The 26518-nt window shown below is 49.7% G+C and overlaps 1 protein-coding gene across 1 annotated transcript in view; it reads left to right on the forward strand.

Moving 5' to 3' along the window:
* The first annotated feature begins 5288 nt into the window (after positions 1 to 5288).
* Positions 5289 to 26518, forward strand: part of rell1 (RELT like 1) — a 30015-nt gene continuing 8785 nt past the window's right edge. Inside the window, exons 1-4 of the mRNA XM_079758001.1 lie at positions 5289 to 5603; positions 16279 to 16488; positions 18286 to 18357; positions 23566 to 23620. Coding sequence (XP_079614127.1) covers positions 5567 to 5603; positions 16279 to 16488; positions 18286 to 18357; positions 23566 to 23620 — 374 coding nt within the window. The 5' untranslated portion in view covers positions 5289 to 5566. The remainder of the gene's footprint in view (positions 5604 to 16278; positions 16489 to 18285; positions 18358 to 23565; positions 23621 to 26518) is intronic.

Consider the following 26518-nt stretch of genomic DNA (forward strand, 5'->3'; position numbering starts at 1 on the left):
ATATTTTGTTGGATTATGTTACGTATTTTAAGCACATGGGCTACCCCCACATAGCCACAAGGGGGGCAGGACCCAACATACAATCTGCAATAACTACTCCAGCCACAGGTGGCAGCACCTTTAGACAGGTGAGGAGGGCGGAGCCAAAACGTCACATAGGCCACGCCTACTCGGTATTAAAGCAGGGCCTGGAGCCAACGAAATCAGAAACATCCGACAGTCCATACTGGGGAGTTAGGTACAGAGGCCTGCTGTTTGTCGCTCACACGCATGTCCATACAATTCCCCTCCTTTTGCTTCATAGTTACCATACCGAAATACTTTAACAAATAAAGTGAGTTAAAAGCGATCCGGATTGGACTACTTTCTTCAAGAACGCGGCAATTTGAAGATGCTTTCTATATCAATAAACTTGACTTGACTTGAAATAAAGTCATTTTGGTCCCACAGCCAAGCGTTAACTGCGATAGGGCTTGAGTGGACTTGGTGTTGTTCATACTCTATAGTCTGATCGTATTGGAGCGCAGGCATGCGATGGCCTTCCTAATTGGTGACAGGCTGATGGAGACCTGCTCACCAAGCATCGACGATAGAAGACACCTGCGACCTGTATGTAGCAGAGAGTGAGTGGGGATAATGAACAACAGTACAATGATACAAATACATAGCTAATATCAGAATATATATGAATTAGAAACTCAAGTATGTGCCGGACAGACAGGTCGCGAGCCACGGCCCGCGTTGAGGTACTGAGTAGTGATGCTCTGGTATTGCAGTAGTACCATCAGTGGCGGTGGGTCAATAGAGGGCGCTAGGGCGCCGCCCCTCCGTGAAATATTCACTTGAATATATCTGCCAACTATTAATCAACTATTATTAATGCGAAATAAATCAACACAAATACATAGCGTTTATCCTCGTTTAATTGTGTGATAAGTTGTTGTTATGTTCTAATAATGTTATGTTCTAATAACATGGTCACACTGTGATACATGGGTTTGCTGTATGTTGCTAAATAGTGGTTACGGTTCCTTTAAGAGACTGTGGGATTATTGTGGGATGCGACGTGACATGTAATGCGCGCGCATTGTAAAACAAGGAAGTGTTGATCGACACATGAATCTGAAGTAAAAAATGCAGTGTACGTTCTGAAGCAACACGTGTGCGTGTCAGTCTTTCACACACAACATTTGGCGACAAGGATGGCTGGATTTAGCCTTCCCCCACCCGAAGTGTTTCTCGCGGTACCCGGGGAACCCGCAGTGCCATGGACGCGGTGGCTGACAGGTTTTAATGCCTATGTTGATGCGCTCGGATTCTCCGACGACGAGCTTCCCGACAAGCGAAAGACCGCTATCCTCGTCCACTGCCTCGGTACCGAGGGCCAGCGTGTTCTTGGAGCGCTCGGCTCAGCAACAGCTTTCGAGGATACAGTCAAGCTGCTGACGGACCATTTCTCTGGGAAACAACGTGTCCTGATACGGCGGTACAGACTCAGGAAGCGCCACCAACGACCCGGCGAGTCCATACAGACTTTTGTAGCTGACCTACGTGAGCTGGCACGAGCCTGTGAGTATGGAGCATTGCATGACCAAATGATCAGAGACCAGCTGATAGAAGGCACGTCATGTGACAAGACACGGGAAAAACTGCTTATGGAACCTGATGATTTGTCACTGACTGATGCAATCAAAATAGCGTTGCAAGTGGAATGTGCTCTAGAATGCTCTACTCTGCTGACCAGCCCTGCTCACCACACAGCGTTAGCGCAACAGCTGCAGCGCACAGAAACGTCACAGTTTTTCCCGCCCACTGAAAGCGGTGACAGCCTGCCTGTGCAACAAATTAATAGACAGCGCCCCACTGTGGGCTCCAGATGCAATTGCGGCAACTGTGGATCCAGTTCTCATGCTACAAGAGCATCACAGTGCCCTGCCCGTGGACAGGTTTGCAGAAACTGTTCTAGATTAAACCACTTTGCTAAAGTCTGTCGTTCAGCTCCAACCAATGCAGCACGGCAGCACAGGCTTCCTCAGTCCACTTCCGGATACACAGAAATTAGTAATATCCGTTCTACACGAGTATCGTTCAAAACTTGCACAGTGCGGCTGGGGGAGGTAAGCGTGCCACTCATCCTGGACACTGCGGCTGCAGCGTCGCTCCTCAATTTGGCCACATACAGGAAATTCTTTTCCTGCATGCCACTGGGACCCCCATCCACAAGCTTGCGGGGATATGCAAATTCTGCCATCGAGCTTGTGGGCACAATTGACCTGCCTGTCCGCTATGGTACGATACACCTTCCCTCCTTCCCTTTTCATGTGGCACAGCGGGTAACCAACCTTCTTGGCCTCGATCTCTTCATTGCACTGGGCTTCTCTCTGATGGACAATAGTGGAAGAGCTATAATGCAGGTCTTCCCAACGATGCACCAGCAGTGGCCAGCGCTGTTCGACGGCCTGGGCCGCTTGACAGCATTCACTCATCGGCCCCTGGTTGACCCTGCCGTGACACCAGTTATGCAGCCCCTCAGGCGCCTGCCACTCACCTTCCGGGAGGGCGTCACTGCAGAGCTCACCTCCCTGCTAGAAGAGGGCATCATCGAGCCAATAAATGCAGCACCTTGGATCTCAAACCTGGTGGTCGCACAGAAAAAGTCAGGGGGCCTCCGGGTCTGTGTGGATCTGCGACAGGTCAACAAAGCTGTCATTCCAGACAAATATCCTTTACCTACAGCTGAGGAGCTCACCTCTCTTTTCCATGGATCAACGGTCTTCACAAAGTTGGATTTACGCCAGTGCTACCTGCAAGTTCCCCTTCACCCGGCCAGCCAGGACCTGACAGCATTTGTGACACACGCTGGGGTGTTCAGGTACACACGCATGCCGTTTGGTCTTAGCTCTGCCCCCAGCTGCTTCCAAAAGGTCATGTCTACAATTCTCGCTGGGGTCCCGGGGACAGCAGTTTACCTGGACGACATTGTGGTGCATGGGCCAGACCAAGCCACCCACGATGCCCGCTTACACAGAGTGTTTGTGGCCCTCACCAAACATCACCTGACACTGAACGGGGAGAAATGTCTCTTCTCAGTTCCGACTGTGGACTTTATTGGATTCCGCCTCTCAGCTGATGGCATTGCACCTCTCTCCTCCAACGTTGATGCAATACAACGCATCCCTGAACCAACCTCCATCACACAGGTTGCATCGTTCCTAGGAATGACGGCTTATTATTTGCGTTTCCTGCCCAACTACTCACAAACGACAGCACCCCTCCGGCAGCTCCTGAAGAAGGAGGAGCCGTGGGCTTGGTCACCACAGTGCTCTGAGTCATTTTTCATGCTGAAAAAACAATTAACCTCACCTCCAGTCCTCGCCCATTTCAGCCTCTCGAGCCCAACCTTCATCACCTGCGACGCCTCCACTGCTGCAGTTGGAGCTGTCCTGTCGCAGCTTCATGACGGCACGGAGAGGCCAATCGCCTTCGCATCTCGGGCCCTGACACCCACTGAGCAGCGGTACTCCGTGGGTGAACGTGAAGCATTGGCCTGTGTGTGGGCGTGCGAGAGGTGGCACATGTATGTCTATGGCCGTCATTTCACCATCAGGACGGACCACCAGGCCCTCACAACGGTGCTCTTCACGTCAGGTTCGGGACACAAGCCTCTCCGACTCCATCGCTGGGCGGAACGCCTCCGCCAGTACCACTATGACCTCATCTTCACACCGGGCAGGGAAAACGTGGTGGCAGATCTCCTTTCTCGCTCCATCGCAGCCCCAAACCCTTCTGTACCATCACACGATGAAGAACCAGCTCTCATCCAAGCGCTCTATGCACCATTGCAGCCAGTAGTCACACTGGAGGAACTGAACACTGAATCAGGACGAGACCCGATACTATCCAAGCTGTGCACCTACATCAGAAACGGCTGGCCGTCCCACATCCCGGAAGAGTTGAAACCGTTTGCTCGGGTGAAAGATGAGCTCTCCTGCTGGGCAGACACGTGTGTTTCGAGGGGGCTCTGCATCGTCGTCCCACACACTTTGCGTGCACGTGTCCTGTCAATGGCACATGAGGGTCACCTGGGAATCATGAAACTCAAGCAGCGGTGCCGTGAGTTGGCGTGGTGGCCAGCCATCGACCGCGATATTGAACATCTGGTCCAGGACTGCTCAGCGTGCCTCCTCAGTGGGAAAACCGGACCCCCTTCAACCCCTCCCCTGCAACCGCTCCCCTGGCCTTCACGTCCCTGGGAACATGTACAGCTGGACATCTGTGGGGAGATCCATGGCCGTGGTGTTCCCCACCACCAGCGCTTCCTGGTGGTCGTTTACGACCTCCACTCTAAGTGGCCGGAGGTTGTGCCAGTGGGGACGGTGACGTCGCACGTCATGGTTCGGATACTGGATGGCCTCTTTGCCCGGAGGGGCGTGCCTCGGAATAGAACCACTATTTATAATACTCTAAATAGTGGTTACGGTTCCTTTAAGAGACTGTGGGATTATTGTGGGATGCGACGTGACATGTAATGCGCGCGCATTGTAAAACAAGGAAGTGTTGATCGACACATGAGTCTGAAGTAAAAAATGCAGTGTACGTTCTGAAGCAACACGTGTGCGTATCAGTCTTTCACACACAACAGTTGTCACTGCCAGCAACCATTTAAATGCGTCTGAACGTCAATGATTTGAGCTAGGCTAGTTATTGGTCCTCGAAATAAAGCCCTCCTCCAAGTCAGGGGCGCCGCCACGTTGGAGTCAATGTTATACTTAAAAGGAGCAAGTAAGTTACATATTAATTTAGACTTTCGGCCTGTAACATATTAACAAAATGAAGCAACTGTCCCATATTTCTAACTGCATTTGAAGTAGACAATGAGACTCACAAAAAATGGATGCTATAGGACAGTGATCATGATTTGTCTCAATATCAGAATAACAACAATGGGTCAAATAGCAATGGCTGGTGGAATGGCCATAAAGTAGGTCTGTATATGCAGTGTAAGCTTGTCCAGGCCCTGCAAGTCAGGATGTAGGCTATGAATCTGAATGAATAGTAGGTAATCCCCGAAATGCACCAGAATACAGGAAATCAAATCTATTAAATTATTTTTTTTTTATGGTGGGCGGGAACCCCAGACCCCCTGTCTATTACTGTGCCCCACCAACATTTTTGATCACCAGCCGCCACTGAGTACCATGCGTAGTCCTGCTCTGGTATTGCAGTAGTACCATGAGTAGTTGGGATCTGGTACTGCTGTTGTCGGACCAGCAGAGACTCGGTAGCAGATGGGTGTGGCCAGTCGCTGGGAAGAAGGAAATACGCGGATCATTTCCACGGAGAAGCCTCTCCTCCCTCCCTCGTTGTCCCCTGCTGGTGTCCAGTGACCGCTAGCCTTGTTACTGCTCCGCACACACACATACGCGCGCGCGCACACGCGCACGCACACACACACACACACACACACACACACACACACACACACACACACACACACACACACACACACACACGCCACCCTAACCACTCAGTTGTCAGCAGCAGATCCGCTCGGCCTGTCGGATCGATGGCTGAATCCATAGGCGCGGTGCTCGTCGTGACGCGTGAGTTCGTTTTAATGCGTTTTTCCTTGTTGCTCCTTGTGTAACTGTGTTGCTAGGCCCTTTTAAATAAAAACAATTCGCCCCCGTGGTGGACGGTAAGATCCCCGTGGTGGACGGTGTCGCCCCGGTTTCCCCCGTGTTCGCTCATAGTTTGGCGTTAAAGTGGAGAACCCAGGAGTTGTTCAGTGTTTACGTGGATGGCGGACAGGATCCCCGGTGGTTCTGGGAAAAGTTGGATTTATCGTTCAGCAGCGCAATGTTTATCTTCTTCTTATGAATGTATTTCGTTTGACGCAAAGGATCCTGGAACTATACGCGCTAAAAACACCTAACTGCTTTAATCGTCCTAACCTTTTCTATCTATTTTTATGTCTTGTTTAAGTGTGTGCAACATAGATTATTAACCTAAAGAAAAAGCAAATGGACAGAAAGTATCATTCACGCTAGAGACTTCTCCCCAGAATGTTTCATCTGAGTGGCGATCCCAACACATCCATGTCATTCAGTTAGGTCATTTGGTAATTTAGTAATTTGGTCATTCAGTCATTTAGTATAATTTAGTATCATAGTATCATTTAGTGTCCTTTAGTATATTTTAGTATCTTTAGACCGCAGAGGTGAGGCCGGTGATCACACTTTAAGTACAACCCACCAGGTAATGCACAAGAACGGCAGAATGTAATATGCTTTTAAACTTCTTTCCTGACCATTGGATTAGTGTCATGCTTTGAGAACACAGGAGATGCTGTTCAAATCCTCTGGGGCGGTCTCTGCGGTGCGTCTCGGGAAATGGTGTCTAATTGTGTTTGGTTCAGAATGATAAGTCATTGTAAAGTTGAAAGACAGGTCTATATGCTTTCTGATTCCGTAAATTGCGTGAGAAAAATGTGTGCGTGTCTGTGTGTGTGCTTGCTATAGATAACACATTACTCTTATTGAGGATGTAGGGTCAGTTTAATGTAGTTTTGGTATAGTTACTGTTCAACCAGTCCATTCCTCTATTTGACAGATTGCTTCTGGACCCGCCCTCCCATTACAACTGTGTTAATACATGTGAGATCTGATCCAGAGTCAGGGGAGGATAAACCAGTCCAGCGGTAATGATGTGCTAATGGTCACTTCCTCTTACCTGCACCTGAGCTGCAGTGCCTAGTGGCTGCATGTAGCTCCACTTCTCTGGCTGCTGATCCTCATCCTAAATACAATGGCACCGAGTTCTGCTGAATGCAGATGACTGGTATAGGCTTCATGAGTTGTGTAGGGTGGCATGTTGTTATTGGTTTCTGGTTGATGCAAGCAGAGATTCACTACTGGTCCTAAGGAGTCGTCCGGTTTGCCGTGATTAATTGTTGACATTGTCTAAGTCGAGGTGTGAATCAGCCATGCTTTTGTGAGTCCGCACATTCTGAGACTAGGCAGATGGCATTCCATTGACAAGCATTATATTCCAAACAAGTATTTAGCAGCACGTATAGCTGTGTCTTTGTTTTGTCTGACACAAGTATACGATGCTTGCATACAAGCTGCCCTGCCTAGGTGGTTTTCTCCAATAGGGACAACAGGTTTAGATTCTCCGTTGACACCGCTGGGAAACTCACACTTTGGGTTTAAAAAACTCACAGTTACCTTATTGAAATGGTGCCCTGCACGCTTTAGGGGAGAGCTGATTCATTGTCACCAGTGAAAACCAGCATAAGTACCTCAACCTGTTTAATTATAAGCTTGTGTTCTGTGTCAACACTTCTAACCCTGGTCTGGGCTTTAAACTAGTTTACATTTGGCATGGATTTGTTTCGGTTTCGGCTTCGAATTGGACTAACCCAGCCTTTGTCTGTTTAAAAACAGAAATCTTTTTGGTTTACTTGTGTTTGGTTTACTTAAAGTTATGAGATTGTTGACGTTCAAATAACTTGTAATCTTGAATATGACATTGTAACTATAATCCTTATCCGATGGTCAAACCAATAATATTATGAATTGTTATCGGTGTAGGAGCAAATGAGGGACTATTTTATTCATAATAATTGTGTTAAAAGTTGTAATGCATACAAAAATGAGCTAACTAGCGGGGATATTGTCATTAAAAATACAACAAATTCACTGTCCTGTCCTTTGTCGGCTTTGGGAGACGGCAGAGATCGATGTTGATGGCTTCCCTAAGGTGACTTCACACCAAAAGCCAAGGCACGGCGCGATTACCTCCAAAGTCAATGGAAAGACACGAATAGACAATATTTTGGTCATTCAAATTCGCTCCTCTGGAGAGAAGGGCGAATATTTGCTGCTTTTGAAGGTATTTTACTAGTGGGAGTAAACTTGATGATGCTCCAATGGTACTTCCTCTTCCAGACTTACTCCAACGAGTGGCACGGAAGGAAAGCTGGAAACTAAACAAGTGCTGCTACAATGGAATAACAATATTTCACACTTTGTCTGCAATATCCAAAGAGCACTATGTAATCCTAAATCACAAATAAAACAAAACATCTTCCAGTTAATATCCAATGGTAAAACGTCTGTCTTGAACTACTTTTTAGTGACCCATTGGAATGTGGAACTCCTTGCAACATGCAATTTCCTGTCTTCTGAGGAAATGGAACATTCTCTACCAGTGAAATAAATAGTTGAAGAAATAAACTGCACTTCTCAAATATCCCTACATTTCCTCATTCGTGATTTAACTGCTACTCTCTTTTAAGGTTTCTTTGCATCATTCTCATTTTACTTACTAGGAAAAAAACAAAAACGATACATTTATCCTGCCGGCTAAACCCTTGAAATCAAGTATTTGGCTGACAGCTATTAAATACCAGTCAGGGCCTATTGATCCGTTCAAGCATGCTATTAATGACATCAATCGGAATAACCTCTTATAGTTCCTCCGTTAAACCCACCCCCCAACCCCGATCTTAGTGCCAATGTCAATATCCTGTCTCACTTGGAAAGGTTTCATCTTAAACTGGGCCTATGTTGAATCATTTCCACTGGTTGCTAAAGCAGACTGAACTGTAGAGGCACGGTGTCTTCCAACACTCGTTCTTTAGTGATTCTCCAAAAGCTAGTCCACATGGTCACCATGCCCATAGGATGCATGGTGTATTAGACATTAAGTGAACTGAGATTCTTAGACAACGCCACTAGACGCACATTTAAGATGCGGCTAATCGCCTTTCAGTGACTCAGCTCCACACATCTCCTGCTCCTGCTCGTCTCCCAGAGGTTACACAGAACCAGCAGTAGGCGGAGCAGAGTAGTAGGGCGCAGGGGAGGGTTTGGAATGCACCCTGGATCCTCCATATCCGGGTCGGTGAAAGGCAGAGAGAGGCTGTCAGGCTATGGAGTTCACCGAAGGGACAAAGGGCTCTATCACCATGTTGGTATAGATAAGCTGCTGGGGGAATTGGGAACAGTGGGGGTCTGACCAGCACCAGCCATGTGTGACTGGGGGCAGACGTATTCAGACATTGAAGCGTTCAGATGTGGGTTTGTGTGTGATGTATAGCGAGGCAGCACTGTGGCTCATTTCCCTGACTTACTAACTCACACGTGCACTAAGTGACGTGCACGGCAGCGCACACAAAGGCTCCATTGTGTGTGTCACGCTGGAATGCCTTGACCGGTGATTCAGGACCACAGTGATGGCTAGGGAACCTAGGGGTCAGAGTGTGTGCCCTCCAACCGTTTGGACTGACGTGTGTGTGTGTGTGTGTGTGTGTGTGTGTGTGTGTGTGTGTGTGTGTGTGTGTGTGTGTGTGTGTGTGTGTGTGTGTGTGTGTGTGGCTCTGATTCACAACCGTCTGTGTCAATAATGAAGGTGCAGTTCCCCTGAGCGTCCTGTTTCAGTGTAACCGCCCATCAATTCACATCAATGACTTCTCTGTCTAAAGGCATCACTGAAGATGACCGTGTGGAGGACTACGGGGCAGGAGGGTCTCGTGGTTTGAGTCCGAGCCCAAAGGTTGAACTTTGTAGAAATTTACATTAAGGGCATTTAGCAGACGCTTTTATCTAAAGCGACGTACAATAAGTACATTAGAATCAACAATATATCGCTGTTGGTACAGTAAGGATGTTCATAACACCAAGTGCCAAGCACTACCAATCGCTGGGATAACCCATTCCCTGTATGCAGCAACACAGAACATAGCTAGGATAACATGATATACAACTAAGTACCAGTGAGTTGAGAGCGCCAGGAAGTATGACATAGAATAAGTGCATGGGGGGGGGGGGGGGGGGGGGACTCTGAACCAGTGAGTCTTGAGTCTTTTGCGGAAGCTGGGAGCTCGTTCCACCACTGCGGTGCCAGAACAGGGTGAGTGGTAACTTTGATGATGGACTCTTGCTTGCTCTAAGCGATGGTGGTACTAGATGTCTAGCTGAAGTAGTTGATCGGAGCGCTCGAGCTGGGGTGTTGGGTTTCACCAATGCTTGGAGGTAGGTGGGGGCAGTTCCATTGACCGCCTTGTAGGCCAGTAACATCGTCTTGAATCTGATGCGAGCTACTACAGGGAGCCAGTGGAGGTCCCGGAGAAGAGGGGTCACATGGTCTAGACCAGTGGTCTCAAACTCGCGGCCCGGGGGCCTATTGAGGCCCGCGAGATGATATTTTGTGGCCCCCTACTTGACATCAAAGTTTAGTGTTAGTGCGGCCCGCGTGTTGTTGTCAAAAGCACATTTTTGGTGAGTGGCTTGCCAATGTTTTTTATCACTTGTGTTAGGGTGACCAGATGTCCCGGTTTTGCCGGGACAGTCCCTATTTGAGTTGCGTGTCCTGAGTCCCGACAAAAACCAAAGGAAGCTAAAATGTCCCGGTTTCCGCCAACCACTATGAAATGTCCCCTGTTGTCAGCGATTACATAGCCAACGTGATCTAATTCTAGCCCAATGATTAACTTAGATTGGGTCAGTTGTGCTCCTTTTTTTTGTGGAATACTTGATGCGGCCCCGCCTGACCCAGACTCTACCTCCAGCGGCCCCCAGGTAAGTTGATTTACCTGGTCTCGACGGTGGAGTCCTGTAGGCATCTCTGACCTCTAGAGCCCTCCCCTCCCTGACCTCGGCTCGGACTCGTCTCATGGACCCGGGATCCGAGCGTCAGCTAGAACAGCCAGGTACCTGAAGCTAAAGGGACTCTGCAGCGGGGGTGCAGGGCGTGGTCTCCGTTATCTAGTGACTGAACGCCAACAAAGAGACGGGCCACTCCTGTCAGACCCCTGGTTGTCCTGAACCATCTGAAGGAGTCTAAAGTCCTGTGTGTGTGTGTGTGTGTTTGAGAGTGTGTGGTTGTTGTAATTTCAACTAGATGTGCAACTGTTGAACTATATGCCATCACCTCATTTCAAGATACGTTGATGATCTATATTAACAGGGTTGATGTTGATTGCATACTAGTACGTGACTACAACCCCCTCCCCCATAGTGACCTTTGGAAGTCACTGAATGGCTCTCATTCAAGTTCAACCTCTCTCTATCTCCTCCTCTCCCTCTCGGTCTGTTGACACACACACACACACACACACACACACACACACACACACACACACACACACACACATTTGAAGACTTTCACAATGTCCGCTGTATCCGTCTCTCTCTTTTGCTCTACCTCTCTCTTCCTCTCACAGTGTCTTTCTGGTCTCTCTTTAACTCTGTCTTCCTACCTCCTTTACCCATAATGCCATGAGGGAAAAGACTGAAGTCATGTGGGTTCACGCGTGTGTGTATTCATTCACGCAAATGCATGCATGTATGTTTCATCAGCTGCTCTTTAGCAGAGATCAGTTTCCAATCATCCTTCTTTTAATAGCAGCTGGAATTATCGCGGCCCAGCTATCGTCTATTTATAATGAGAAGACAAAGGATGGGCCTCCTAGTAGCCTCTGGGTGGGGGCCCCGGTGGAGCAGCCTCTGGGTGGGGGCCCGGTGTCGGTGGAGCAGCCTCTGGGTGGGGGCCCCGGTGGAGCAGCCTCTGGGTGGGGGTGTCGGTGGAGCAGCCTTTGGGTGGGGGCCCTGGTGTCGGTGGAGCAGCCTTTGGGTGGGGGCCCTGGTGTCGGTGGAGCAGCCTTTGGGTGGGGGCCCTGGTGTCGGTGGAGCAGCCTCTGGGTGGGGGCCCTGGTGTCGGTGGAGCAGCCTTTGGGTGGGGGCCCTGGTGTCGGTGGAGCAGCCTCTGGGTGGAGGCGCTGGTGTCAGTGGAGCAGCCTTTGGGTGGGGGCCCTGGTGTCGGTGGAGCAGCCTCTGGGTGGGGGCCCTGGTGTCAGTGGAGCAGCCTCTGGGTGGGGGCCCTGGTGTCGGTGGAGCAGCCTTTGGGTGGGGGCCCTGGTGTCGGTGGAGCTGCCTCTGGGTGGGGGCCCTGGTGTCAGTGGAGCAGCCTTTGGGTGGGGGCGCTGGTGTCAGTGGAGCAGCCTCTGGGTGGGGGCCCTGGTGTCAGTGGAGCAGCCTTTGGGTGGGGGCCCTGGTGTCAGTGGAGCAGCCTCTGGGTGGGGGCCCCGGTGTCAGTGGAGCAGCCTCTGGGTGGGGGCCCTGGTGTCGGTGGAGCAGCCTTTGGGTGGGGGTGTCGGTGGAGCAGCCTTTGGGTGGGGGCCCTGGTGTCGGTGGAGCAGCCTCTGGGTGGGGGTGTCGGTCCACAATCCCTTTCTGCTCCATGTCGTGGTTCAGTCTACTTCAGATTGATGTGGACGTTGAAGAACCAGAGACGTCGGAGAACCTGACGCAGTCGTTTGAGATTCATAATATCGCCTGGAGGCGCAGACAGCTTTTTGCCGTGATAATATGTATTTTATGATAATATCTATGTATAATATGATATTACTTAGATATAGAGCTCAAGGCCTCCTGCCGCAGCATCCAAAGTGTTCTAGAATATTTGCAGAACACGGCCAAAGGCTTTGTGCGCCTCTGGATGACATTATGAATCCGAGCCATTGCGATCCATCTTGTACAAACTAGCGCATGGTACCATGGTCGCAAGCTGCTCAGGCCCACAACCCCACCCTCCACCTTGACCCGCCTCTAAAAAAGGCATGTTTGTGGAAAGCTCCTTGTGGGACTGGCTCGTGGTGGCTGTAATTCTGCACCAAGGCTGAATTTCTTGAACGTCTTCAAATACTGTATTAAGGGCCCACTGACACCTATGTATAAGCATCCATAAAGTAGCATTCCATGGGACCTTTCAGAGTGGAGCTGCTCAAGAGCAGACAAAGCTTATTAAAGGACTTGGATGATGTAACACAGCTGATCTTGCGGTTCGTGTGTTATTATGGTTCTGAATTAGTCTGCGTGACTCTTGTGGTTAAACCATACACGCCCATCCTCCCCTTCAAATTGTTCGCTCTGACATTATTAGCTCTCGGTCTCTCCCCTCCGTCTCTCACTCCTCTCCTGTGGTCCTGTCTAGATACCTTCTAGTCAATGCAGGGCGTGACACAAGTGGTCTTTGACCCTGCTCACGTTAAAACATCGCACAATGTCCAGTAACTAACCAAACCCTTATCGGACAATGTATGTTTATGTTATTGGATAACTTACCCTTACCGTTGTGCTGATAAGAACATTGCCGGCGTGCTAGGGTTCTATTCCCACCCTAGGTGTCGGCCGCATCTGCTGATGGTGAATAATTGTACGCACCCATTTATCCACCTCCCCCTGGGTGTGGATAACGTGTTGTTCACCTCCTCCCCCCAGTGGTGGTGAATAACGTGTTCCTCCCCCCCCCCAGTGATGGTGAATAACGTGTTCCCCCCCCCGTGATGGTGAATAACGTGTTCCCCCCCGTGATGGTGAATAACGTGTTCCTCCCCCCCGTGATGGTGAATAACGTGTTCCTCCCCCGTGATGGTGAATAACGTGTTCCCCCCCCGTGATGGTGAATAACGTGTTCCCCCCCCCCGTGATGGTGAATAACGTGTTCCTCCCCCCCCCGTGATGGTGAATAACGTGTTCCCCCCCGTGATGGTGAATAACGTGTTCCCCCCCGTGATGGTGAATAACGTGTTCCCCCCCCCGTGATGGTGAATAACGTGTTCCCCCCCGTGATGGTGAATAACGTGTTCCCCCCCCCGTGATGGTGAATAACGTGTTCCCCCCCCCCGTGATGGTGAATAACGTGTTCCTCCCCCCCCCCCCCGTGATGGTGAATAACGTGTTCCCCCCCCGTGATGGTGAATAACGTGTTCCCCCCCGTGATGGTGAATAACGTGTTCCCCCCCCCGTGATGGTGAATAACGTGTTCCCCCCCCGTGATGGTGAATAACGTGTTCCTCCCCCCCCCGTGATGGTGAATAACGTGTTCCTCCCCCCCGTGATGGTGAATAACGTGTTCCTCCGCCCCCCCCCCCGTGATGGTGAATAACGTGTTCCTCCCCACGCGTGATGGTGAATAACGTGTTCCCCCCCGTGATGGTGAATAACGTGTTCCCCCCCCCCGTGATGGTGAATAACGTGTTCCTCCCCCCCCCCCCCGTGATGGTGAATAACGTGTTCCTCCCTGTGATGGTGAATAACGTGTTCCCCCCCGTGATGGTGAATAACGTGTTCCCCCCGTGATGGTGAATAACGTGTTCCCCCCCCGTGATGGTGAATAACGTGTTCCCCCCCGTGATGGTGAATAACGTGTTACCCCCCCCCCCCCCCCGTGATGGTGAATAACGTGTTCCCCCCCGTGATGGTGAATAACGTGTTCCCCCCCGTGATGGTGAATAACGTGTTCCCCCCCCCCCCCCGTGATGGTGAATAACGTGTTCCCCCCCGTGATGGTGAATAACGTGTTCCCCCCCCCCCGTGATGGTGAATAACGTGTTCCCCCCCCAGTGGTGGTGAATAACGTGTTCCCCCCCGTGATGGTGAATAACGTGTTCCCCCCCGTGATGGTGAATAACGTGTTCCCCCCCCCCGTGATGGTGAATAACGTGTTCCCCCCCGTGATGGTGAATAACGTGTTCCCCCCCCCGTGATGGTGAATAACGTGTTCCCCCCCCCCCATGATGGTGAATAACGTTTTCCCCCCCCGTGGTGGTGAATAACGTGTTCCCCCCCCCCGTGATGGTGAATAACGTGTCCCCCCCCCCCCCCCCCCTTGATGGTGAATAACGTGTTCCTCCCCCCCGTGATGGTGAATAACGTGTTCCCCCCCCGTGATGGTGAATTACGTGTTCCCCCCCGTGGTGGTGAATAACGTGTTCCCCCCCCGTGATGGTGAATAACGTGTTTCCCCCCCCCCCCCGTGATGGTGAATAACGTGTTCCCCCCCCGTGATGGTGAATAACGTGTTCCCCCCGTGATGGTGAATAACGTGTTACCCCCCCGTGATGGTGAATAACGTGTTCCACCCCGTGATGGTGAATAACGTGTTCCCCCCCCGTGATGGTGAATAACGTGTTCCCCCCCCCCGTGATGGTGAATAACGTGTTCCCCCCCCCGTGATGGTGAATAACGTGTTCCCCCCCCCCCCGTGATGGTGAATAACGTGTTCCCGCCCCGTGATGGTGAATAACGTGTTCCCCCCCGTGATGGTGAATAACGTGTTCCTCCCCCCCCGTGATGGTGAATAACGTGTTCCCCCCCCGTGATGGTGAATAACGTGTTCCCCCCCCTCGTGATGGTGAATAACGTGTTCCCCCCCCGCCCCGTGATGGTGAATAACGTGTTCCCCCCCCCCGTGATGGTGAATAACGTGTTCCCCCCCGTGATGGTGAATAACGTGTTCCCCCCCCGTGATGGTGAATAACGTGTTCCTCCCCCGTGATGGTGAATAACGTGTTCCCCCCCGTGATGGTGAATAACGTGTTCCCCCCCCCCAGTGATGGTGAATAACGTGTTCCCCCCCCGTGATGGTGAATAACGTGTTCCCCCCCGTGATGGTGAATAACGTGTTACCCCCCCGTGATGGTGAATAACGTGTTCCCCCCCGTGATGGTGAATAACGTGTTCCCCCCCCCCTTGATGGTGAATAACGTGTCCCCCCCCGTGATGGTGAATAACGTGTTCCCCCCCCCCCGTGATGGTGAATAACTTGTTCCTCCCCCCCCCCAGTGATGGTGAATAACGTGTTCCCCCCCCGTGATGGTGTATAACGTGTTCCCCCCCCTCGTGATGGTGAATAACGTGTTCCCCCCCGTGATGGTGAATAACGTGTTCCCCCCCGTGATGGTGAATAACGTGTTCCCCCCCGTGATGGTGAATAACGTGTTCCCCCCCCCGTGATGGTGAATAACGTGTTCCCCCCCGTGATGGTGAATAACGTGTTCCCCCCCGTGATGGTGAATAACGTGTTCCCCCCGTGATGGTGTATAAAGTGTTCCCCCCCCGTGATGGTGTATAACGTGTTCCCCCCGTGATGGTGAATAACGTGTTCCCCCCCGTGATGGTGAATAACGTGTTCCCCCCCCCCCCCGTGATGGTGAATAACGTGTTCCCCCCCGTGATGGTGTATAACGTGTTCCCCCCCGTGATGGTGAATAACGTGTTCCCCCCCGTGATGGTGAATAACGTGTTCCTCCCCCGTGATGGTGAATAACGTGTTCCCCCCCCCGTGATGGTGAATAACGTGTTCCTCCCCCGTGATGGTGAATAACGTGTTCCTCCCCCCGTGATGGTGAATAACGTGTTCCCCCCCGTGATGGTGAATAACGTGTTCCCCCCCGTGATGGTGAATAACGTGTTCCTCCCCTCCCTCCAGCGGGCCAGACCACCAGCCCTGCGTCGCCTGGCAGGGCTGGTGACGACGAGACCAACCCAGAGTACATCGCCTTTGTGCTGGTGCCGGTCTTCTTCATGCTTGGGCTCCTGGGGGTCCTGATCTGTCACCTCCTGAAGAGGAAGGGCTACCGCTGCACCACCGGGGAGCCCCCTGCAGAGGAGCCAGAGGAGGACCTGGAGCTGGGCGGAGGTGAGGGGGGGGGGCGGTGTGTCGTACCCATGGTCTTGTACATTACCTGCATGGTCGTCACGTGTGAAGACGTACAGAGACAGGGCAGACGAGACCAACCACGGTCTAGTCTTGACTCTAAGAGACAGCAGCAGCATTGAAGGTCCGCCTGACACCCAGCCTGCGTTGGGATTGGCCCACGTCTGATTGTAATCTTTATGGGGGCCAGCTCAGGTTTAGGGCATGGCCGGGGAGTGCTTCAGCGGGCTGGCCCCCCCCTCCCTCGACTCTACCAGCCCGGTGGTACATTCCATTCAACCAGTACCAGCCCAGTGGTACATTCCACCCAGTATCCACCAGTACCAGCCCAGTGGTACATTCCACCCAGTATCCACCAATCGACGGTATCCCAGTATCGTATTCCAGTGGTGTATGCAGAGTTTACAACAATGGTAAAATGACAGCCGTTATACAGCTGTGGAAAAAAAGATGTGAAACTATGAAGAACCTATGAACACGTGTCTATTTTAATTACACTGTAATGGAAACGCCAAACTAGAGTTTAAAATATAAGTACAGTATCAGTTTCATGCCCTTATGGAACTGTAGCTAATTGCATCGTCCCTATCTAATACAATTTCAATACAGAAATCCACATTTATGGTACATTCCACCCAGTATCCACCAGTACCTCCCAGTGGTACCACCCAGTATCAACCAGTACCTCCCAGTGGTACCACCCAGTATCAACCAGTACCTCCCAGTGGTACCACCCAGTATCCACCAATACCTCCCAGTGGTGCCACCCAGTATCCACCAGTACCTCCCAGTGGTACCACCCAGTATCAACCAGTACCTCCCAGTGGTACCACCCAGTATCAACCAGTACCTCCCAGTGGTACCACCCAGTGTCAACCAGTACCTCCCAGTGGTACCACCCAGTATCAACCAGTACCTCCCAGTATCCTGGAGGCTGGAGAGAGAGAGATTCCTAGGGAATGTAGAAAGGATTTCTAAATTGATACCACTGGTATCAATGGTATCCCAGTATCGTATTCCAGTGGTGTATGCAGAGTTTACAACAATGGTAAAATGACAGTCGTTATACAGCTGTGGAAAAAAAGATGTGAAACTATGAAGAACCTATGAACACTTGTCTATTTTAATTACACTGTAATGGAAACGCCCAACTAGACAAGAGTTTAAAATATAAGTACAGTATCAGTTTCATGCCCTTATGGAACTATCGCTAATTGCATCTCTTCACCTCACCCTCTTCACCTCTCCTTCCCCTCACCGCTTATCTCCTCCTTTCCTCCTCTCACCTCCCGTCCTCCTTCCTTCCCCCCTCCTCCTCTCTTCTCCTCTCCCCTTCCTAACCAGGACCATGAGTGTCTGTGTACGGAGGGTTCTCTGACAGATTGCTCATCTAGAAGAATATCCTTGTGAATCCCAGACTTGTTCCTCTCTCCTTGTGCGCTGGGCGATACTTCGCACGCCGCGCTCATGTTCGCTGCTGGCCAATCACGGCTCTTGGTCTTGGCTCTGGCGCTGTTGTTGAATGAAGTTTTTTGGCGTTACAAGTTCTGGGGAAATGTGCTTATCTGTCTAACTATCTGGACTTTTCCTTCCTTCCTCTATTTGGCTGTTGGCCAAACACTCACTCACTCACTCACTCACTCACTCACACACACTAACCCTGGGTCTTCACAAGGCTTTCAGATTCACTTGTGTGTGAGTTTCTTGTTAGGGCGTATATGACTTTATGAAAAATATGTGTATTGTTAAGTAATAATTTTCTTTGTCTGCATTTCCTAGACTTCAACGACACGTTCAGCGAGAACAACGACACCGTGGGGCAGATTGTCCACATGATCATGAGTAATGAAGGTATGTGATTTGATCCAAAAGTGTGTGTTTGTCCCCCTGGAACATCTGCATCAGAGCTGTGTTCAAACTCTGCAGACTGAGGCCAACTTTCAAGGTGAACGTTTTTGTTTGTTCAATTTAAAAAGGAGCAAGGAGAATAGAGGGCTATGTCAACAAAGTCGTAAAAAAAAAACTTGGACCAATTGACATTCACGTCACACTTGGATGATCAATAGGACTGTGGTTGAAGTACATTTACATTAACATTTAGGGCATTTAGCAGACACTTTTATCGAGAGCGACTTACAATAAGTACATTTGTCATAAGAAGTGAAACAATATATTGCTGTCAGTACAGTAAAGATGTTCATAGAACTAAGTGCAAGTACTAACACTTATTGTGCACTTATTGTAAGTCGCTTTGGATAAAAGCGTCTGCTAAATGCCCTAAATGTAAATGTAAATGTTCTAACGATCGCTAGGCTACTGCAGACGTTGCACAATTAAGTACTATGAATAAGTGCAATGTAGATTAAGTGTGTACAATAAGTACATACATTAAGTGCCAGGACGTACGATATACAATGGTGGCCAGAAGGGGCATGGTAGCTATGCAGAGTCGAGGTGAACTCTGAACAGGTGAGTCTTGAGTCTTTTGCGGAAGCTGGTGAGCGACTCTGCGATCCTGACATTGGCAGGGAGCTCGTTCTACCACTGAGGTCCCAAAACAGAGAAAAGTTTAGACGTCCAGCGAAGACCAGACGTCTAGCTGAGGTAGTTGAGCGGAGGGATCGAGCTGGGGTGTGTGGCTTTACTAATGCTTGGAGGTAGGCAGGGGCAGTTCCATCAACTGCCTTGTATGCCAGTACCATCATCTTGAATCTGATGCGAGCTACTACAGGGAGTCAGTGGAGGTCCCGGAAGAGGGGGTCACATGGGAGAACTTCGGCAGGTTGTACACAAGGCGCGCTGCCGCATTCTGTATGCGCTGCAAAGGTTAAATAGCAGAGGCAGGGAGTCCAGCCAGGAGCGGGTTGCAGTAGTCGAGGCGGTAGATGACCAGTGATTGGACTAGAAGTTGAGCTGCTTACCCTGTGAGGAATCCCGGGCCGGATCCTGCGGATGTTGTAAAGTGCAAATCTGCAGGATCGGGCCACCGCAGTGATGTTTGCGGTGCAGCATAACTGATTGTCCAACACTACACCAAGGTTTTTGGAGAAGGAGATACAGTGATGTTCTCAACAGTGACCAGTAAGTCCATGTATGGGAAATCTTTCCCTGGCATTAGGAGGGGCTCAGTCTTGTTGAGGTTAAGCCTCAGGTGATGGGCAGTTGTCCAAGTGCTGACGTCTGCCAGACATTCAGATATGCGTGTTGCTATCAGGGCTTTGTCAGATGAGGGGAAAGAGAGAAATAGCTGAGTGTCGTCAGCATAGCAGTGATAGGAAAAGCTGTGTGATGTAATTACAGAGCCCAGGGATCTGGTATAGAGGGAGAACAGACAAGGCCCCAGTACAGAGCCTTGAGGGACACCAGTTTCAAGCGTGCAAGGTTTGGACAAGGAGCCATTCCATGTTACCTGATGAGTGCGATTCGTCAGGTAGGATGTGAACCAGGAAAGGGCAGATTCAGCAATGCCGAGTTCAGCGAGAGTGGCAAGGAGGATCTGGTGGTTCACCGTGTCAAATGCTGCGGACAGGTCGAGGAGAATGAAAACCGATGAGAGAAACAAGGCTCTGGCCGCACGGAGGGACTCAGTCACCGCGAGGAGAACCGTCTAAGTGGAGCGTGCCTTCTTGAAGCCTGACTGGTGAGGGTCAAGCAGGTTGTTAGATGAGAGATAGGAGGACAGTTGGTTAGCGACGGCACGTTCCAGTGTTTTAGAGAGGAATGAAAGAAGAGATACCGGTGTGTAGTTCTGGATGTCGGTGGTATCAAGGGTCGGTTTTTTGAGGAGAGGCTTTATTCTGGCAGTCTTGAAAGACGCTGGAACAATGCCTGAAGTGAGGGAGGAGTTGAAGAGTGCGGTGAGAAATGGCAGGATGTCGCTTCAGACAGCCTGGAGGAGAGAGGAGGGATAAATTGGGTAAAGACAGAGGTGGGGACGGGAGGAGGGAGGATGGAGGCAGGGATAAAAGAGGAGCTAATGTCCTTTACCTTCTGGGTAAAGTAGGTAACGAAGCAGTGAGGCAGGAAGGAGGTGGATGGGAGGGAAACAGTTTCCTGGGGTTTGAGGCGGAGGAGTTGATTTTGGTGCGGTAGAAGGCAGATTTGGCTGTTGACACAGAGGAGGTGAAATCAGAGAGAAGGAAAAGATATTGAGATTGATCATTAGGACAGTCTGATCTCTTCCATTTCCTCTCAGCTGCCCACAACTCTGCTCTATAAGTCTGCAGAGATTCGGACAGCCAAGGAGGGGGGGGGGGTGAAGATCGTGCCGGTCTGGGGTGGAAGGGACAGAGGAAGTCCAAAGAGGAGGAGAGGGAGGATAGCAGAGTGTCTGAGGATTCCTCAGTGGATAGTTGAGAGAATCGTTCGACAGAGGGTAGTAAGACAGAACAGTTGAGGCAAACGTAGAGACAGAGATTTGAGGTTACAGCGGGTGGTGACAATGTGGGGAGAGGAGGGGGGGAGAGGGGAGAGAAAAGGCAACAAAGTGATGGTCAGACACGGGGAGCGGGGTAACAGAGAGAGCAGAGGTGCCTTGTGAATGCAGGACCTTGTGAATATCAGGTCAAGTTGGTTCCCGGCCCTGTGTGTGGGAGGAGAAGGGGAGAGTGTTAAGTCAAAAGTGGTGAAAAAGTTGGTTAATTCAGGTGAGTGCATCTTCTCTGGCAGGATGTTGAAGTCGCCAAGGATAACGAGTGGTGTGCCATTTTCAGGAAAGCAGCTGAGAAGGGCATCCATCTCGTCGTAGAAGTGACAAAGGGGATCTGGAGGACGGTACTACAATGGAGAGCTCGATAGGAAGGGTGACAGTGACAGCGTGGAGTTCAAAAGCAGATCTGGCCAAGTGTTCTAGTGGAAGGACCTGGTAGCACCACATCTGCTAGATGAGGAGTCCGGTCCCTCCTCCTCGCCCTGATTGTCTTGGGGTGTGTGAGGATGAGTAGACGGCGGAGAGGGCAGCAGAGTTCTCTGGAGTGATCCAAGTCTCTGTCAGGGCCCGGAAGTGGAGGGTCATGAGGGACGCGCAGGCCGAAATGGAGTCTGGCTTCTTGACCGCTGATTGGCAATTCCAGAGTCCTCCCATCACTTCAAGGTCAGTGTAGGCAAGGGTCGGTGGATGGCACAGATTGGATGGGTTGCTGCGCCGAGCAGAGGATCTATGGTGGCGTCGTCTATGAGTAGAAATCCTGACGCTGAGTGAAGTCCGACACATAGCTACAATAGGGTGGCTTCCCTGGTCGTCCTCGAGGGACTCCCACAGGGAGACTCCCTTAGTCTTTGTTTCCCAGGTCTTCGTTTGCAGGGTCCTGACGCTAATAATAGCTAGCCTTTAAATGCACAAGGTAGCTCAGGCAGCCGTAGCTCCGCCCACCAATCAAGCCTATTGTTGTCACCTTGTGACTGAAACAAGCCTCAACGACCTCTTACTAAAAACAACGACAGCAGCCAAAACCAACACAGCGGCAATAGGGTTAAAGTTATTAATAACCAATTGTAATGCTAAGCACTAGAGTTCTTAGTTTCAAGACTCACCTACAGCCAGATATGAGACAACCTTCTTAAAGACAAATATAAATGTAACAGTAAGGATAAGACACAGGCCTGTGGAGGTTAGGGGAATGCAAAGAGAAGCCCTGGTCAAGGAGTTAAAGACACCCCCCTTCGTCCCCATTGGGCACGCATCTCCCTCAGTCCAGCGTCCATTACTGATCGCCGAGAACCACCTCCTCAGACCGTCTGTCCGTACGTCCACGTTGCCTTGGTTTGCTAATCTGAAAACACCTAACCCTTTTCTGGAAGAAAAGCAGTTTAGAACGGACCCCTGGCGGTCTGTAGGTCTGGGATGTCGAGCCACTGGCCGGTCAGTGGCTCGTCTCTCTCACGCTCTCTCTAGCCCCCCCCAGAGGCCCTGACCGTGACGGCCCCCCATGTTCTGCTCTCGTCGGCACATTGCCACATACCCTGCGTGTGTGTGTGTGTGTGCGTGTGTGTGTGTGTGTGCAGAGGGACACAGAGACGGTCCAATCAGAGGTGTGGGATTGAATTGGTGTTTGAGGACCTTGTTGCTCGTCATCAGCAGGGATCCAGACATTACAGACGGTCGTCATTGGCGACATGATGATGACTCATGACCACTTCCTGGGTAATGAGGAAGTGGGGGGTTATACATACATATGTAATTCGTCCAATATGATACATTAATATATCGCTACAGTGAGTTTTCATGTACGTGAATGGCCATGGCGATGGTATAATTTAAGTACTTAGTACTCTCGAGAGTACCCAAAATGAAGTACCTGTATTGCGGCCCTGAGCCTTTTCCCCGCTGGGGGGCCAAGGGCTATGGGGCCCAGCAAGACATCCTGCTGTATTCTCCTGCCCTTAGCCTGTCTGCTCACATACTGTATGGAACGATGGTAAGGACTGACGGACAGAATTGTACAATGGGTTTATTTAGTCTGTTACCGTGTCGACTGGTACGTTTCAGCCGGTGAAGGTAGCCCTTGGCGAGATAAAGCTCTAGGCCATCTTACTGAAAATCGACAAGATATTGGTTGAATCTGTTATTATGCAATGACCTTCGGGCTGAACGGCTACCTTTCAGAGGTTCAAGGTCTACCCTTCACTGATCTTGTGAATTTGTAGTAATCCAGGCGAGTTCCAACAATATAACTTCAACTGGAGGATCCTGTTGCGAAATCATCCCATGTTGATGACAATGGGAACTGAATGCTATTCATGACTGATTCAAATCCCTGATGAGGGTGGTACCAGGTGGTGGGGGGTTGGTATGGCATTGAGTGTCAGGTATGTCCACAAAAAGTGTTTGCTGGCTGCTCCTTGATTAAACCCAGTGCGGGCCAGGAAACCCTGTAGGAGGTTTGATTGTACTGCTGCAGTCTGTCGTCAGGTCTGTTCCCATCAGGCTAGACCTGGCCTCTCTCTCTCTGCGTAGGGTTAGGCTGTGTGTGTGTGTGTGTGTGTGTGTGTGTGTGTGTGTGTGTGTGTCCCTCCCTTTTAACTCTGTTTCTCCTTCCCTCTCCCTCTCTCACTCTCCAGCAAACTCGGACGCCCTCAAAGCCATGGTCATGCATAACAGCATTGACTCTGATGGGTGAGTACTCTGTCTCTCTCTCCTACTGTTGATCATTAAATGTATATTTAACATTTCAATTGAAGCCCAAGCACCTTCCTCTTTTTTTTGTATTATGTTGTGCCTGGTCTGGGTTGGCTTATTTTACCCGATTTACCAAAACATACCTAATTTATTGGCAGTGGCAATTATGGGTTCCATACACTGATCCGACCACCAGGTGGCGCCAAATACCTTCTTTTAAATCGCATTAGCTTCCAAGCGACCAGTTATTGGGGTGCAAAGGTCAGCAGATCTGGAGGGGCAATCAGATGGCCTCTCTGTCTCCTGATGCATAGTGGATGGCCAAAGGGCTGATTGAGGGGCCCCGCAGCCAGGGGCCACTTTGCTAAATGTCAGTTGGCTCCCGATGATGTCATGCTCTCCGTGCTTGGCAGCTCTTGCAATTCGTTACTTTGACATGAGGGGGAAGGGCGTTTTTCTGGCCGCGAAGGTCGTGAAGGATTTTCTTTTAACAAATCAATGTAGTCAACTAAAGGGATACTTCACCGGTGGAGATATGAAGGTTATATGAAGTAAATAATTGTATGAATTATAGATGTGCAATTTTTTTTTTAAAATCGGTTCATCCTAGCCTGAGAAAAGACAGAAAGTGTCTCTCTGACTCAAAAGTAAGAAATCCTCCAACTCCCACAGTGCATTGCGCTCGCTGCACCGCCCGCCTGTGGGAGGGAGAAGGACCCATGGTCCTAGCGCGAGTGGTAGCGCGAGCAAACTTTGTGTAAACATATCCCCGTGTTACGTTGACTTCTGCCCTCGTTTTTTCAAATGCATCATTTGTATATTACTGTACAGCATAAAAACATGCTAATTACAGTACCTCAGCATATCAATCCTTTTTCCCCAGTTGAAAAATAAGTGTTTATCTTGTACAGTAGGCCTACTTTAGTATAACAGCACTTGGGTTAGCAAACAAATCACAACAACCAACATGAATTTGAAGTTACAAAAAATAATATGTGTAGGGTGCGTTTGCTAGAGTCAAAATAGTCACAGCTCACCTTGAGCATCTACTGTCTCCTGGTAGCCACGGTACTGCCCATCTTGTGCTGGGTAATTAGCTCTGATGGCCTGGACAACACAAGAAGCTGATACTGTCTAAGAACGAAACAGAACAACATTAGCAAAGCAAGATAAATTATGCCTTGAGTAGCCTGTACAGCATTACACAGACTTCAAGCTAACGTAACGTAGCCTATGCTTTGCCAATAAGATCGGCTACTTTTGGATAACTACATTGTCACGTTCCCCGGGACTCAAAACTATTGTAGCCAATGTGTTAGTAAAAAAACACTTACTCTATGCTCAGACGTCTGTTTCTCCCGGCTGGCGTTTCCAGTTCAATTTCTGGGTCCGGAAATATACATGTATCCAATACCAAACTGTTCAGATGAGACATGAAGCCTGGGTGAGAGGTTAAGATGATGGTACTGGCGAGGACGGCCCCGTCCTCGCCAGATTCAGCCATTTATTCTAGAAGAAACTGGCATCGCTGAAATTCACTGCAGCACAGGGACTCTGTGTTAGTGTCTATAGGCGAACAGAGCAAACCGGCGCTCCGGCTCCTCCTCCTCGGCAACAGGCAAGGCTTGTTCAGCTGCAGCCTCCTCCTCTATTTGTGTCAATTCTTCCTGGCTGTATTCTGGCTCGCACTAATAGCCCTGAATGTCCGAATCCAACAATAGATTTTCAAAATCCGCTTTGGCTGTTTTACATCGCAAATATGTTCTTTAGCTAAGCGGTGAAGAAACATGGCGGACATTGTGTTTACATCTCGTACGCGAGCTCCCGCCCCCCCTCATTCCTTATTGGTGGGCTCACAAATTTGCGGAACCAGTGGTTTGTAGTCCTCAGCCCTTCTAGCAGGCAAGCAAAGTTCTCCTGAGATGACGTCAAACGCGTCATTTGACGTCATCTCGGGAGAAAATTAGATCAGGAAAGCTGGGCCAAGGGAAGACTGGGTTAGACTGAGGGAATTTTTAATATTTTTTTATATTGCAATAGATTATCATTATCACTATCATTATAAAATGCGATTTTATAATGATAGAACGCGGTTCTGAATGGGTGATGTATCCCTTTAATGGATATGACTAATCTAATATAGTAGATTGTTATGACTTTTAGATTTATACATGATTATTGTTTTGAATTGTTTTCAACTGTCTGCAATATAATTACATTCAGGGGCCTGAACACCATCCTACTCATTGAAGATTCAAGATTCAAGAATTTATTTGTCACATGCGCAAATGTGGAACAAAAATCAGTGAACTGTGGATTGCGACTGCAACTCCCAGCTGTTCAAAATTTAATAATAATAGAAAAGTAAGAATATTGAAGAAAAAAAAAAGGGGGGGTGGGGATTAAATAAAATAAAATAAAAAGCTTTTGAAGAGGGGGGAATTATGCATCATTGTCCATATGGCTTAGGGAAAAAAAATCATCATTACTCATGTGAAAAGCAGAGCAGGATGAGGTTAAAGGAGGGGGCATAAGCTTCCTCACTGGCGTCTGTCTTCACTGGCTTTAAGAGGAGGGTTAAGGTGCAGTAAAGTTAAGGTGTGGTATAGTTAAGGTGTAGTGTAGTTTAGGTGTAGTATAGTTAACGTGTAGTGTAGTTAACGTGTAGTATAGTTAAGGTGTAGTATAGTTAAGGTGTAGTATAGTTAATGTGTAGTATAGTAAAGGTGTAGTATAGTTAACGTGTAGTGTAGTTAACGTGTAGTATAGTTAAGGTGTAGTATAGTTAAGGTGTAGTATAGTTAAGGTGTAGTATAGTTAATGTGTAGTGTAGTTAACGTGTAGTATAGTTAAGGTGTAGTATAGTTAACGTGCAGTGTAGTTAACGTGTAGTAT

The sequence above is a fragment of the Pollachius pollachius genome (assembly GCF_949987615.1).
Source record: "Pollachius pollachius genome assembly, chromosome: 20".
NCBI lineage: Eukaryota > Metazoa > Chordata > Actinopteri > Gadiformes > Gadidae > Pollachius > Pollachius pollachius.